At 32.5% G+C, this 13,639-nt stretch overlaps 1 protein-coding gene across 4 annotated transcripts; it reads right to left on the bottom strand.

Moving 5' to 3' along the window:
* Positions 1-5,814: 5,814 nt before the first annotated feature.
* On the bottom strand, positions 5,815-13,349 carry SIGF (RNApolymerase sigma-subunit F). 4 transcript variants are annotated; one of them, XM_088899447.1, is made up of 10 exons: positions 13,158-13,349; positions 13,041-13,076; positions 9,576-9,727; positions 9,039-9,166; positions 8,695-8,901; positions 8,313-8,586; positions 7,974-8,204; positions 7,494-7,634; positions 6,969-7,166; positions 5,815-6,235 (listed from the first exon to the last, which is right to left on the bottom strand). In XM_088899447.1, exons 1-10 carry the CDS (start codon positions 13,234-13,236, stop codon positions 5,948-5,950), a joined length of 1,734 nt encoding a protein of 577 aa, XP_088755573.1. In that variant the 5' UTR covers positions 13,237-13,349; the 3' UTR covers positions 5,815-5,947. The 4 variants fall into 4 exon arrangements, with proteins under 4 accessions (XP_088755573.1, XP_010241843.1, XP_010241844.1 ...); XM_010243541.3 differs by lacking the exon at positions 13,041-13,076 and having other exon boundaries at positions 13,149-13,348; XM_010243542.3 differs by lacking the exon at positions 13,041-13,076 and having other exon boundaries at positions 13,158-13,348.
* Between the last annotated feature and the right edge of the window lie 290 nt (positions 13,350-13,639).

Here is a 13,639-nt window from a genome sequence, read left to right as displayed (position 1 = left end):
CCTCCCTTGGGAATGAGAATCCATGCATGTTAACTGATATTAATTTTTGTCTGAACCAAACAGGTGGGGGTAGACCATTTCAAATCTGATTCCGTTTCCAACTGCAAACCAAACAAACCCTTGGATTTTTAATGCTTTGGAAGAGGAATAGTCCTGTAATCGACTTGTTAGAAGATCCAAATATTCAAACAACAATCTTTTCAGCGACGGAAAAAAAGTACAAAATCTACCCCTGGCAATTGGGTCGGGTTCGGGTTGGGTCAAGATGTTTTGGATTGATTTTGGGTCGGGTTGGGTTATCAAATGTTAGACCCTAACCCTAAATGTTCAGGTTAGGGTTGACCCATGGGTCAATTCAGGTCATCCCAAAAAATAATTGAAATTTAAAAATGTAAAGAAAACTACATGAACAATACCAAAATTAAAGGAATTAACCTTAAAATTCTGAATATAAAATAAAAAAAACTTGAACATTTAACAGTTTAAAGAGTAAAGATTAAATAGAAAAAAATTAAAGAATGAAAACTTATAACAATGCATAAATAGTCACAATTAGACTTGACAATCCGGTCAGCGAATTGACTCATAAACCAACCCAGTTTTTTCGGGTCGGGTCGGACCGGATCGGGTCATTCTCACATTCAAGTAGCTAAATATATTTTTTTTCGGGATGGGTCAACTTTTTGCCAGGTCTAATTTCCACCCATAACCAGCACTTATATCTTAATTATATAATGCGGATGCATGCTTGGCTTCACGTTTACACCATCATCATACCAGGCAAAATAATACATTTACTTTCTTCGTTCCTCGCTCTACTCGTCTCTTTTGTACATCCTATCCTGCTCGGCTAGTTTACGTAAATCAAATACCTGCTTTGGGATTCCTCCAATTGAAGAATTTGTTATTTAGGCTCAGTACAAAAGTACAAATAGAAATATGTAGAGTGCAAAGCCTTTGCATTTTGTATGCATTTATTTGTACTGTACAAGTGTACATATTTCTACAAATACCAATATGTAGAGAGCAACACCTTGTATTTTTGTATTATTTTGTATGTATTTATATTGTATATATTTGTATTTATAATCTTTTCAAAGTGAGCCTAAAGAGTATAAATACAAATATGTACAATACAAATACATAGAAAATATAACGTTTTGCACTTTACATTTTTGTTATATTGTATTTGTACTCCTTCCAAGGCTCAGTTTGAAAATAATATAAATACAAATATGTACAATGCAAATACATACAAGAATAATACAAAATATAAGATTTTGCACTACATATATATATATATATATATAGAGAGAGAGAGAGAGAGAGAGAGAGAGAGAGAGAGTAATAATATAAATAGGTTGATGTTAAACAATAAAAAATTATTAATTTAAAAATCAATTAAACTTTCACTTAAAATAAATATTAACAAAACTTAGTAAATATTAAAAATGTGTTTCAATTCCACTTAAAAATAAAACTCAATAAATGCTAATAAAAATAAGAAATTATAAAAATATTAATTCTAGTTTTAATAATATTATTAGATAACTTTGTATCAATGCATTTTTAATTAATTAATAATTTTTATGAGTTAAGACCTTTATTGTGCACAAAAAAAAGATAAAAATTAATAAAAATTTAAAATACAGAACTCAGTATTTTATTACAAAAATTATTGAATAATAATGAAAAAATACCAACAATTAATTAAAAATCCAGAAAATTCTGAAAAACCAAAACGTAATTAAAATACTGAAAATAATAAAAAGTATTGAAAATTAACAGTATTTTAAAATATTAAAAAGGGTATTAACAAAAAAAAGTATTAAAAAGTACAATTAATAATATTTTATTATTAAAATATCAAAAATTATTAAAAAATACCCAAGCCAGAAATTATTAAAAAAATATTGAAAATTAACTGCATTTTTGTTAACTATGGTATTTATTTAGTTATTTAATTTATTTTTGAAAGCAAATGCAAATTAATTTCATAGTGAATAATATGCAAAAGTAAATGATGAAAATACTGAAAATTCTTGAAAAATAGTCATATGCAAAAAAACTGAATAATAATGAAAAAATACCAAAAATTAATTAAAAATCCGAAAATTCTGAAAAACCTAAAACTTAATTAAAATACAAAAAAAAATTAAAAACTAAATTAATTGTATTTTATTTCAAAAAACACTGAATAATAATGAAAAAAAATAATTTATTTTAATTATTTATGGTAATATAATTAACAATAATTATTTTTAAACTATAATTAACAGAAATTATAATTTAAGCTATAAATAGCAGAAAAATACATTTAATTACCAAAAAATTACTGTATTTTATATAAATACAGAAATTTAATAATTACAATATTTTGATAATCATAGTATTACATTAATAAATAATGCATTTATTAATTAATAGTAAATTAATAATTACGGTACTTTTAATAATTAGCAGTATTTTAACAAATACAGTATTTAATAATATTAAAAGTATTTAGTTAATTAGCCATATATTCAATAAATATAATATTTTAATAATTATAGTATTTTTAATACTTACAGCATTTTAATACTTACAATATTTTAATAAATACATTATTTATTCAAAACAGTATTTTATTCAGCATTAATAATAATTATAGTATTTTAAACAGTTAACATTATTATTAAAATATTTTACTCATTAATAAATACAATATTAAAATGGTCTTGGTTTGTCTAGAAATCTATAACGTGCAATCTATATATAATTTGAAGCCTAATAACTATAATTAATAAAATTACTAAAGTTAAAAAAATATTAAAATTTAGCAAGTTTTTATCTAGAAATTATTAAAATTTATGAAATTAATAAAAATTATTTAGTAGTTCATAAATTAAAAAAACTTAAATATAATTTAATAGGATAATTAAAATGAATATAAAAAAGTAAAAGATTATGAAAAATAAAAGTTAAACCATTTTCATAATGTCATAAGACTCCTTCTACATAGGGATGATTATTTATTACTTAGCTCAACCTTGCGCTCAAGCAAATATTTTCTTTTAAGCTAGGTCTACCTCAGATCTACACCAAACCCAAGTATAAATTATTGATAGAATAATTAAATTTTAATATGTTTTATTAGGGGTGAGCACCATTCGGTTAAAACCGAAAACCAAACCAAAAATTTTGGTTTCTTTTTTTTTCAGTTTGGTTTTTTCGATTTTTGGTTAAAGCAGTTCAGTTTTAGTTTTTAGAATTAGAAATTCGATTAACCAAATTAACCGAACTTTCTATTATTATATGTAATATATAATATGTAAGATATAATATATAGCGTGTAACATATAATATATAATATATTATACATATTAATATATAATATAATGAAATTTGATTTCATAATATATATTTTATAATATAATATATATTATATGTTGTAATATATATGATAGAGTATATATTATTAAATTAAATTTTAGCCAAAATAACCAAAATTTTCAATTTCAATTTCAGTTTTTATTTTTTAGTTCAATTTTTTAAATTTCAGTTTATTTGGTCTGATTTTTAACCGAATGCTCACCTCTAAGTTTTATCTACTGACTATTAAAAATTAGTATTGATAGGACAATTAAAGTTAATAATAAAAAGTAACAAATCGTTTATAACTTAACCTAACCCGATTAGATCTATAAATTTTCAAGCTCAAGCAACTATTTTCTTTTGAGTTAGGTTTAACTGAGATATGCACCAAGCCCACACATTATCAAGGATAATCAGATTCGAAGTTTAATTGGGCATCAAACTTTTGGAGTCCAATGATGTCTTTAGTGGATAGGGTTCAAGCTAAACAACTCCTAATAAGTTCAACTTGGAAGTTATATGCATATATGGTAAATATTATTTTAGATAACAAATTTTATATTAATATATAGAAATGTTATATATATATATATATATATATATATATATATATATATATATATATATTTTTATACTATACTATAATTAAATAAAAAATTTAATTTGTAAAAAAAAATATAATTTTATAATTAACACGGGCAATCCTATAAGCCTATACAAATATTATTACACTTAAGGTGTGGGCTAGGCTAGGCCAAGAAATCTTAAAAAACTGCTACACAATGTGGGTGGCCCATCCCTCATAGTTCCTTTGGCTTCAATATTATCTAAAAATAGTTAAAAAAAACTAAAAATAATGCATGCATGGGTTGCACTTGGTTTGATGACTTTGGTCCAATCCAATTACGAATGTTACAATGCATGCAACTTGGGTTGGTTGGGTCAGGATGAGGATCAATCCAAGCCTAATCCAAAGTCTTAAACCCTGAGTTTGGGCTTAGATTAATTTAGTTAATGGCAAAAAGTTAACTATAGATTAATTTAATTATGACTATAGCCTAATTTTATATATTTACTGATATCTAATTATTTTAAATATTTAAGTGATATTTACAAATAATTGAAACATTTAATCATTAATAAAGTAAAATAAATAAAATAGAACACTAAAAAATAATTATTTTATTAAGTAATTAGCAATGATTATTATTTTTTGCTAAAAATATTAATATAATTAATCCAAATTATTAAATTACTAAAACATTTTTGTAATAAAGTATTAAAATAAAGATTTAATTATTTTAAACAACATTGCATTCTTTCCTTAGTTATAAGTATTGGTTATTATTTCACTTTCCTTGATAAGTCTTCTACATCGCACAAGTCCCCGCTAGTAAAATATAATATAAAATACATGGTTTTGCACTATTCATATTTGCATTTATACTCCTTCCAAACTTAACCTAAATCCAAAACTCGTTAACAAGAACAAATAACTGGATCGTCAAATTCACCCCATAATCCACTGGAAGTATGGAACCAAGGACCAGTTTTTTTATATTTTTATGAGCTTTTTATGATATTTGAGTCTTGGGGTTTTACCATATTAAAGGGTACCATGCATTACAATACAAAACCGATAATTTTAACCAAGGCAAAAAAAAAGAAAAAAAAAAAAAACAAACAAACTAGGGTTGGTCTTCTGTCTCCAAGTATGTATCACTCCTACAGAAAGGAATGGTTGGATGCAGGAGTAGATTAGTCTGGTGCTCCATCTCCGCCAGTCCTTTTAGTTTTAGTTTTTACCCTTTGTTCGACTATGATACCGTAAAGGCATTACATATTTGATACAGAAGAAACTGATAAACAATCAACCGGTTTCATATCAACTGCAATCCATCAAAATTCACGGCGGTTCTGATTGGTCAAGATTCTTCCGATATCATAGAATTGCCTTAATTGAAATGGGGCCTCAAGCTATTGTCTTGAACGATTTGATGCCCACCAAATACCCTCTTTAACCCTCAGGCTTCAAATGTCAGCACTCAGAAATCAGAACAAAAACCACTTTTGTCCTTTAAGGTTCTTGCAGTGCAATTTCATTTGCACTGATTCAAAATTTCAAATATATGAGTGCAAATGAGAAGGATGCAAAATCTGTTAATCTATTTCCTTTTTTTTTGCTTTGGTTTTAATTTAATTTGCTACAGGTTTTATTTAATATGCAATGCAAACAAAGGAAATAATGACGAAGTTGAAACAAAAAAAAAAAAAAAAATCAGAATTTACACCAAAATCATTTGTACCCCATGCTTTTGCACCAGTGTAAATGAAATTGCACCGCAAACAATCTAGGCCTGAATGGGTAAAAGGCTTTCCGGTGCCAAGTTATCCTCTCTTACTTCCATGTCTCTTGTATTTCTCTACTCACAGGCTGGTATGCTACCACCAGTATAGGAGTTTTATCTTGCTAGAGAGAGAGAGAGAGAGAGATTTATATATACAATAGTTACAGACTACAAACTCAAAGTGCTCTACAGATTCCAAAAACCAACTTCATGTCCTTGCTGAAAGGCTATGAAAACCTATGTTTTTAAACAAGTAAATCTGCATAAGCACCAAGCCCCTGGCTTGAGAGGCACTGCTTGAGTTTGTGCAAGGCACGGCTCTCCAGCTGCCGTACCCTCTCCTTGGACAATCCAAAAATAGACCCAATTTCTTGGAGTGATTTCGGTTCATTGTTTTCGATTCCATATCTCATCCGTATTATCCGCCTTTCTTTTGGGGGGAGAATACTAATAAGGTTACGCACATGGCGTCTCATCAGCTGCTTCGCAACACATAGATCTGGTTTCTCCACCTCAGTATCTGCTGTGATCTCCTGAGAGCACAAATGTACGGTGACAGAAATTCAGGTCTATATCTACCAAATGCACAACTGTACACATGTCAAACACAAAGTCCCCAAGGGCCAAAAATCTACTCTATACATTCACAATCCTGAATCAAGTTGGAAAAACAATAGGGTTCTGAGTATCGTATCCCTTTCCCAAACGGGTGTGTAGGGTTAAAGTGGCAGTCTAGTTAATCTGGATGATGAGCCCTGTACCACTGGAAGTCAGTGCAGTTTATCTCTAGTTTAACAAGCTAGTTTTATTATCACCCTAAATGGGGGAAAAAAAGACTTCAAGATGCATAGTTCTAGATGTAAATCTCTCACATCACCAGATCTCAGAAAGCAACCTTGGCTCTCCAGTTTAAATTCTATAGCATTTAATTTACTTGTAATTTACCTTGTTATCTAGAAGCAGGCAACATTTACCCTATCATATAAAAGCAGGGAGCTTATACAAAATTAACTTAAGGTTGTACCCCACAACTTCCAGACCAACTCCAACTGGATGTAGACCTTCCAGATGAAATAACTGGTTCAATACTTAGATAAACGTGGACCACAGTTCTCTCTCTCTCTCTCTCTCTCTTATCAATACCACAGTTCTCATGTTCCTTCTGATATAATGACATCTCAGGAACAAATGCAGATAAGCAAACATTCACCAGTAAAAGGAAGTAACATCTTAGACAGTGGGGGAAGGGACACGAAAAAACATTACTTGAAAAGTGGTATCTTGATCTGCCCACACTGGTTGTTGAATTGATAGAGGCATTCTTGTGGACATAAACAATCTTTCCAACTTCTCAACTGTAATGCCAACACGTTTTGCCAGTTCCTCGTTCGTGGGATGATGACCTTCTTGAATAAACAGCTTCTTTGCTTTCTTTACTTGACTCAAGAGGCTATATACATTCTCCTGCAAATGATTTAATGGTTATTTCTGAAAGAATCAGAATAACATATTCTCCTGCAAATGATTTAATGGTTATTTCTGAAAGAATCAGAATAACATATTCTCCTGCAAATGATTTAATGGTTATTTCTGAAAGAATCAGAATAACATTGCCTTCGGTACAAGCAGAAAATCCATATCTATTGAAACTTGCTTGAAAATAGGAAATCAATAACAGATCTGAAGGAATACCCTGGTATACTAATCAGAAAATAAGGAATGCCCTAGTCTAATAGCATGATTAGCAGAAGCCTTAATCAAGATTCATGATCAAAATAAGAGAGTCATTACTGGCAAACGAATTGTTCTGGAATTCTGAAATATGGCCTTCCTAATCGCTTGCCTTATCCACCAGTATGCATATGTAGCAAATCGGCAACCAGCTTGTGGTTTGAACTTCTCAAGGCTCTTCATAAGGCCCATACTTCCCTCCTACAATAAGCAGAAAACTGAAAAATATGTAGTTACCTTGAATGAAGAAGGGATAACACAAAAGGAATTATCATGTAACTATTCACAAGTAATCGAGATTATTAAAATGTCCTTGCACTTCCAAACTGCAGAAGCTGCTTTCACTAGTGGTCGGTCATGCATCAGAGCCACATTTGTGAAATAAAGGCTAATTTATATATCAGCTTGAGTAATCTCTCTCTGTTAATCACAGTTATTTGGTTCAAGACAGGATGCAACTAAAGATACCCATCTGGCAATTCTACGTTGTGATACAAAGTGCTTCAATTCTACATATAGGTTACAAATCTGAATTCTGACCTGCAGTAAATCCTGAAGGTTCAGACCCTGCCCTTGATAATGTTTAGCCACATGAACCACCAAACGGAAATTGGCATAAATAATCTTTTCTCGGCTGCTATTTCCTGAATGAAGGATTGACTGCAAAGACTGGCAAGTCATTCCAACAGCCTCAGCCCATTCAACTAATGTTGGTTCACGGTCAAATTGAGACTGAAGCCTCTGCTTCACCTCCTCTAATCTGATCAGTTCCTGTTAAATAAGAGTGAAAAAATAAAAATTATATACCAGATAAAGTAGCCCATGTTTCTAAACCAAGTAGTATCCCAATTGGTTATTGACAGGAATCAAATAACATGCCTGAACATGAACAAACAACTCAGATTCTTCTTTTGGAGTCAGAAGCTGTTTTGTCTCTGGACCCCACAAGAACAGACGGAGGGGATCATTTGTATCAAAGCCTTCATGTATCTTCTTATGTATATCAGACTTTCTGGAAGTTGAAGCCTCACTGACAACAACTTTTGGCCTTGGAATCCATCTTCTCTTGGATTGCCTCTCCAGAAGCCGTTTTGACCTTACTGCTACCTCCTCTCTAAGTGGAATTTTATTCGCCAAATTTCTGGGCTCCAAACTGTACAGAAATTCTAGAAATTAGTTCAAAATTGTCAGTAAAGAACAACTGAGAGAGAGGAGGGAGGGAGAGTGCAAAAAGAGGAAAAGTAAGTAACAAAAAACTAACTCAGGCAGAAAAGATTCATGTGAATCAGCTCCAAATAACTCATAGTCTTTGGCCAATGAAGCTGCTTGCTTTGAGGCCAACACTGCTTTCTTTGCAAGCTCAAGTGCATCACATGGTCTAACATCCACATTCTTAACTGTGCCAGCAGCAGTAGACTGTGTTACCATGGATAACAAGGGTTTTTCCCCTTTGTACAAGGATGGCAATCTGCAACCAAGGGATGTCCCATAAAGAACTCATAAGAACCCAAAAAAAAAAGCATAAGATAGAAATACAATGGTGTTAATCCACAAACTGTTCTAATGATGCATCAAACAAGGAAAATTGAGATTGGTTTATCTTACAAATACCATAAACCAGGCCAGTAAAGCAACTGGCGTTCAAAACCTTCCCAATATCTATCAGGTTGACAACTTTTCTTTTCTTCATAGAGATGCACCTTATCCTCTAGCTTCCTCCTGTCCAGCATTGCCTTAACATAAGCAATTGAGGATTCATTAATTACAAATTGCATGTGCGAGAGAGCAATAGGCTTGAAAAGATTGTTCAGCATCAATCATGTATAACATCTGAATTGCATACAATGAAATCATAAAATATATGTCAAGCTGCATACAAATTGGAAAACAATGTGTCAAAGCATTAATCATAAGAAATGAGTACAAGAACATCCTGTCATACTCAGTCCATTTTTTGCCTCAACAAGGCATGCAAGTTTAAACCTCCTTGCACTATTAGATTAGCTACATTGTGGCAAAATAAAAGATTATTCCAACAACTCCAAGAGGAAAAAAAAAAGTGAAGAGAAAAATAATGAGAACAGAAAAAGAAGATTCAGTCACAATACACAGACAATCGTGAGTGTGTTCCCTCAGACTCACCTGGGATGTTTTATCTTCCCTGATTATTTGCAGAAAAGGTCTAATGTCATCACGCTGTTCTTGGAGAAGAACCGATGCAGGGAAGTGACGAGTTATGGATGTAGTGGGCATAGAGACAACTATAGGATTTGCCTGCTCATGAAGCAAAGTAACTGCAAAACCAAAACAGAAACAAGCATATAAGCAATAAAAAGATCTCAAATAAATTTTTAAAGAAAAACAGGAAGAGAGAGAATCTAGCAATCACAAAGAGAGATATCTTGTACTGTTCAAGACACTGAATTACGTTAGGATGGGCACACAAAATAACTTCTGTTGCTTGTCAAGGAAACAAACAGGACAAAGAGTTGTAAAAATAGAACCTGGACTCTGCAGTAAAGAAACAATAATATCCCAGGTTGTTAAAAATATTATTTAAACTCTCAAATTTATAAAACCACTAAATAATAATAATGATAATACAATAAGAAGCACAAAGGCATAAAGGTAGGAAAATAATCCACGCATTACACCTCTGGGTCCAAGCTTCAAGACCTAGCCAACCTTGGAAAGGAGACACCCAAATACAAAACCGAGTATGCCTTAATTTGCAGTTCATCAAGATTGTCCAAATAAAAAGTAACAGAAAAATTCTTTTAAGACACTTGTCACAATAAGTCTACAGCAAGCATACAGGCCCTTTGTTTAACATAAACTTATAAGTGAAACTTCATGAAATGCAAAGGACTGATGTTTACTAAGGAATGAGCCCAGTGAGTTTTATTGTGGTTACGTTTCAACTCTAACAAGCAAACCCTATTGGGACACCTTGACAGACGGTTTTTCCTTCCAACATTTTAGAAGGGAGATGAACTTACACACGTGTTAACAACTTAACAACATCAGGGTACACATTGTGTTGCATTATATATTCTCATTGGAAGTTCTACTGTGCTGTCCAGTCTTTATTTCGGGTGACTTGGTTATGAACAGCAATGTATGCTTCAATTCAAATAAAAAAAAAAAAAAGAATTATCCACTCTTCTGCATTGCTAAAGATAACCTGGAAGGAGAGGAAATGCTAGTATTGACCTAGTTTTGAGAACAATTTTAGGACATCCGGTGTTGTTTACATTAGGCTTGGAGGCAATTAGCTGCTGTACAGAGAGAATTTCACCAAGTATCCACTCATTGGAGAAGGATTTGGACAGCTTCTCCCAGCATTTATGCATCCCCCATAGGGATGGCAATACTGTCAAGTAGGAGTTTCAATGGACCGGTTTTGGGTTGGACCCTGTCCAAATCAAAATCAATTTGGATGGATTGGATGGACCAATAAGATATATTGAATTGGACCAGTCCAGACTTAATGGTACAAAGTATTTATTGGATTGGGTTGGATTGAATCAATATCCTGTCCATTGATAGAAGATAAGAGCACAGGTGTCAATGGAACAGGTTTGGGTTGGAACCAATCTAAATTAAAACCAATTTGAACAGATCGGGTGGTCCATACATTGAATTGGACTGGTCCAAAATGGTCCAAAGTATTCATTGGATTGGATTGGACCTGGTCCATCTGAATGGACTCATATTGGACCGGATTGGATTGGACCAAATCCAGTCCATTTGAAACCCCTAGTGTCAAGCAACCCAACCTAAACCAATCTTTGTTTCTCCATCCCACTCCCACTCTATCAAGTGTCATATCCTTTATTGTGACTTGTGAGCCCTCAAATCATTTCTCACTACCTCCATCCCTGTCCTTTTTGGCCTAGCCCTAGCTCTTCTAATGTATAGAGTGATTAACTGGATTTAATCATGCACACCATAGTTCTTGATCTTTTATCTCCTTCAAGTACCGACTCTTTCCAACTTCATTTAGAACCAAAGTTTCTAACATAAAATACATTGGTTTGATAAAAAAATATGCATAGAATCAGAGACTCAGGGCCTGATTTAAATGCTCGAAATGATGGACCTAAGCCATTTTTTAATCCTAAAAAATTAAACAAGTTGGATTAGAACCATCTTTGCTAATGCAATGAGTTTATTTGTGGAAAACTCTCAACCAGGGAAATTTTCTAAGTTTTTTTCCTGTTTTACTAGGTCAATACTTTTTCAATACTTAAACGGGTTCTTTTTCCTTCAATGAGTCAATAATGGGCTGGTAGTTGCTAACCCTGATTGTGCAAGAAACATTTCAGGGCTGGGCGTGGTAGGGTCAGGGTCAGATTGAAATTGGCCCATGCCAAATATAACCTTTTTTGATTCTATGCCCCATAAGGCAAAGTTTATGTGATAAGAATTTTAAAAAGGAGGGAGTATATAAAGCATTTTGAACAAAAGCATACATGGAGAACAAATTTAGAGATGATAATGATGTATTACTGATCTGATTTAGTTCCATGTAAAACAACAAAATCATATAGATCTAGTAAGACCAAACATTACTTAATGCAGATAACCATTTTTAGAATGCATGCCAAGTTTATCAATGTAGAATTCTTGAAAGTGTTGAATGGGCTCTCCTAAATGGATTAAGTATCCATGTTGGACATGCAACCTAATGTAAATGCCTGAAGGACAAATCTGTGTCAATTTGATTTTCTTCTTGCTTATTCAGCATATACACAATGAATATCAATTTTCATATAAAATGTTTATTAAGTAACAAAGAGAATCTATTTAGACCTTTTTCTATAGCTTTACAAGACAAGACCCCTCTTGAAGCCCCACCACCACTTTCTCCATCCTGACATTTTTCTTGCCAGTCCCAAGTCCTAACATCTCTTGGGGGACTGGAACCTTTTTGATGTCCCATTTCTTTTAGATGGGGTGTAGAGGATATTTCAATACCTACTATGTCTAAATTTAACCAATTTTGCAAACCAGAGTGCATAAACCCCTCTAAATGTAACCTTACATGAGAGTCCCATCACCTCCCTCTAATTCTTTCTACAGCAAACCAGTGGCAGCACATGAATGGCGAGGTAGCCAATTTAGGTAGTTGACCAGGATTAAAAAAAAAAAACATCTCCAATTCAATGATTTAGGATTAATCTTGATTCTTCCTCCAATCTGGATCATTCACCAATCCTCTTCACTTTCTCATCCAGCTACATTATGTTCCCCTTAACCCCACCAACACCGTCTGGCTTCATTTATCCACTTATTCTTATTCTTTTACTCAAAATGAACATTAATCAAGAATAAACCATATGAGTGTATTAAATTTAATCAGTATTTTATCATTTCTCCACTTATATCAATCCAAAGGACCACACACAAACTCGGCATCAGCTTCAGCAACTCAGCAGTCAAAAAAGAAAAATATAAGCATGCAGCAACGGAAGAACAAATTTGAAAATCAAAACAAAAAACTCAGGGTAGAACCATAGAGGAAACTCTAAGTGGAACAAGTAAAGGGAACTCAAAGGCGTTATCCACCAAAAACCATGTGGAAAATAACTAAATTTCACATACCCATTTGATTCTCTTGCCAGTAATGGCACCATTGATCTAAACAAGAAGAAGAACAAACAAAAGCAAAAGATTTCAGTATATGTACATATACGAAGAAAGGTTGCATACCAGGCATACCTGAGGAAGAAGAATTTTTCAGTTGGGTTCTTGGAGGGAACAGTGAAGCTGAAGAAACTAGGTTTCTTCCGACCTCCATTGCAGGATGTATGAAGGCTTTTGCTAATGTCTCTGTTTGCTCGGTTAAGCTTCTCTCTTTGCTCTCTACAACTTCACTCGACAGAACTCTCCTGCGCCTTAGAATTGAGACCATTTCAAAAGGATCAGGTACCGAGAAAATCATCGTAATTTGTAATTACAAAACAACCCTTCTCTTTCTTTAACAATTACATCCAAAAGGAGTCTGGTTTCTGTTGTTTTTTGCGAGACTGCAACGAGTGATGAAAAGTAGATTCAGTGCTCACACGACCGTGCTCACACCGTTCGCATAGCCCCTTCAGCCTTTCATTGGAAATATCTTTTTATAAAATAATTATAGAGATATTCTTAATGAACGGTTCAAAAAGCTGTGAACACAGTCTTCTGAATACTGAAGTTAAATT

Source organism: Nelumbo nucifera, chromosome 2, assembly GCF_055504915.1.
Source record: "Nelumbo nucifera cultivar China Antique chromosome 2, China Antique-T2T, whole genome shotgun sequence".
Taxonomy (NCBI): Eukaryota; Viridiplantae; Streptophyta; class Magnoliopsida; order Proteales; family Nelumbonaceae; genus Nelumbo; species Nelumbo nucifera.
This window is presented reverse-complemented; position numbering and strand designations above follow the sequence as displayed.

What these genes read in the sequence shown, in the direction of transcription:
- SIGF (XM_088899447.1), bottom strand. Translation starts at nt 13,236, where the DNA reads ATGGAGGTCGGAAGAAACCTAGTTTCTTCAGCTTCACTGTTCCCTCCA. An exon ending in CTGGCAAGAGAATCAAATGG is followed by an intron (nt 9,728 to 13,040) that starts GTATGTGAAATT and finishes TTGGTTTTGCAG; the next exon opens with TTACTTTGCTTCATGAGCAG. An exon ending in TGGCCTGGTTTATGGTATTT is followed by an intron (nt 8,902 to 9,038) that starts GTAAGATAAACC and finishes CCTTGGTTGCAG; the next exon opens with ATTGCCATCCTTGTACAAAG.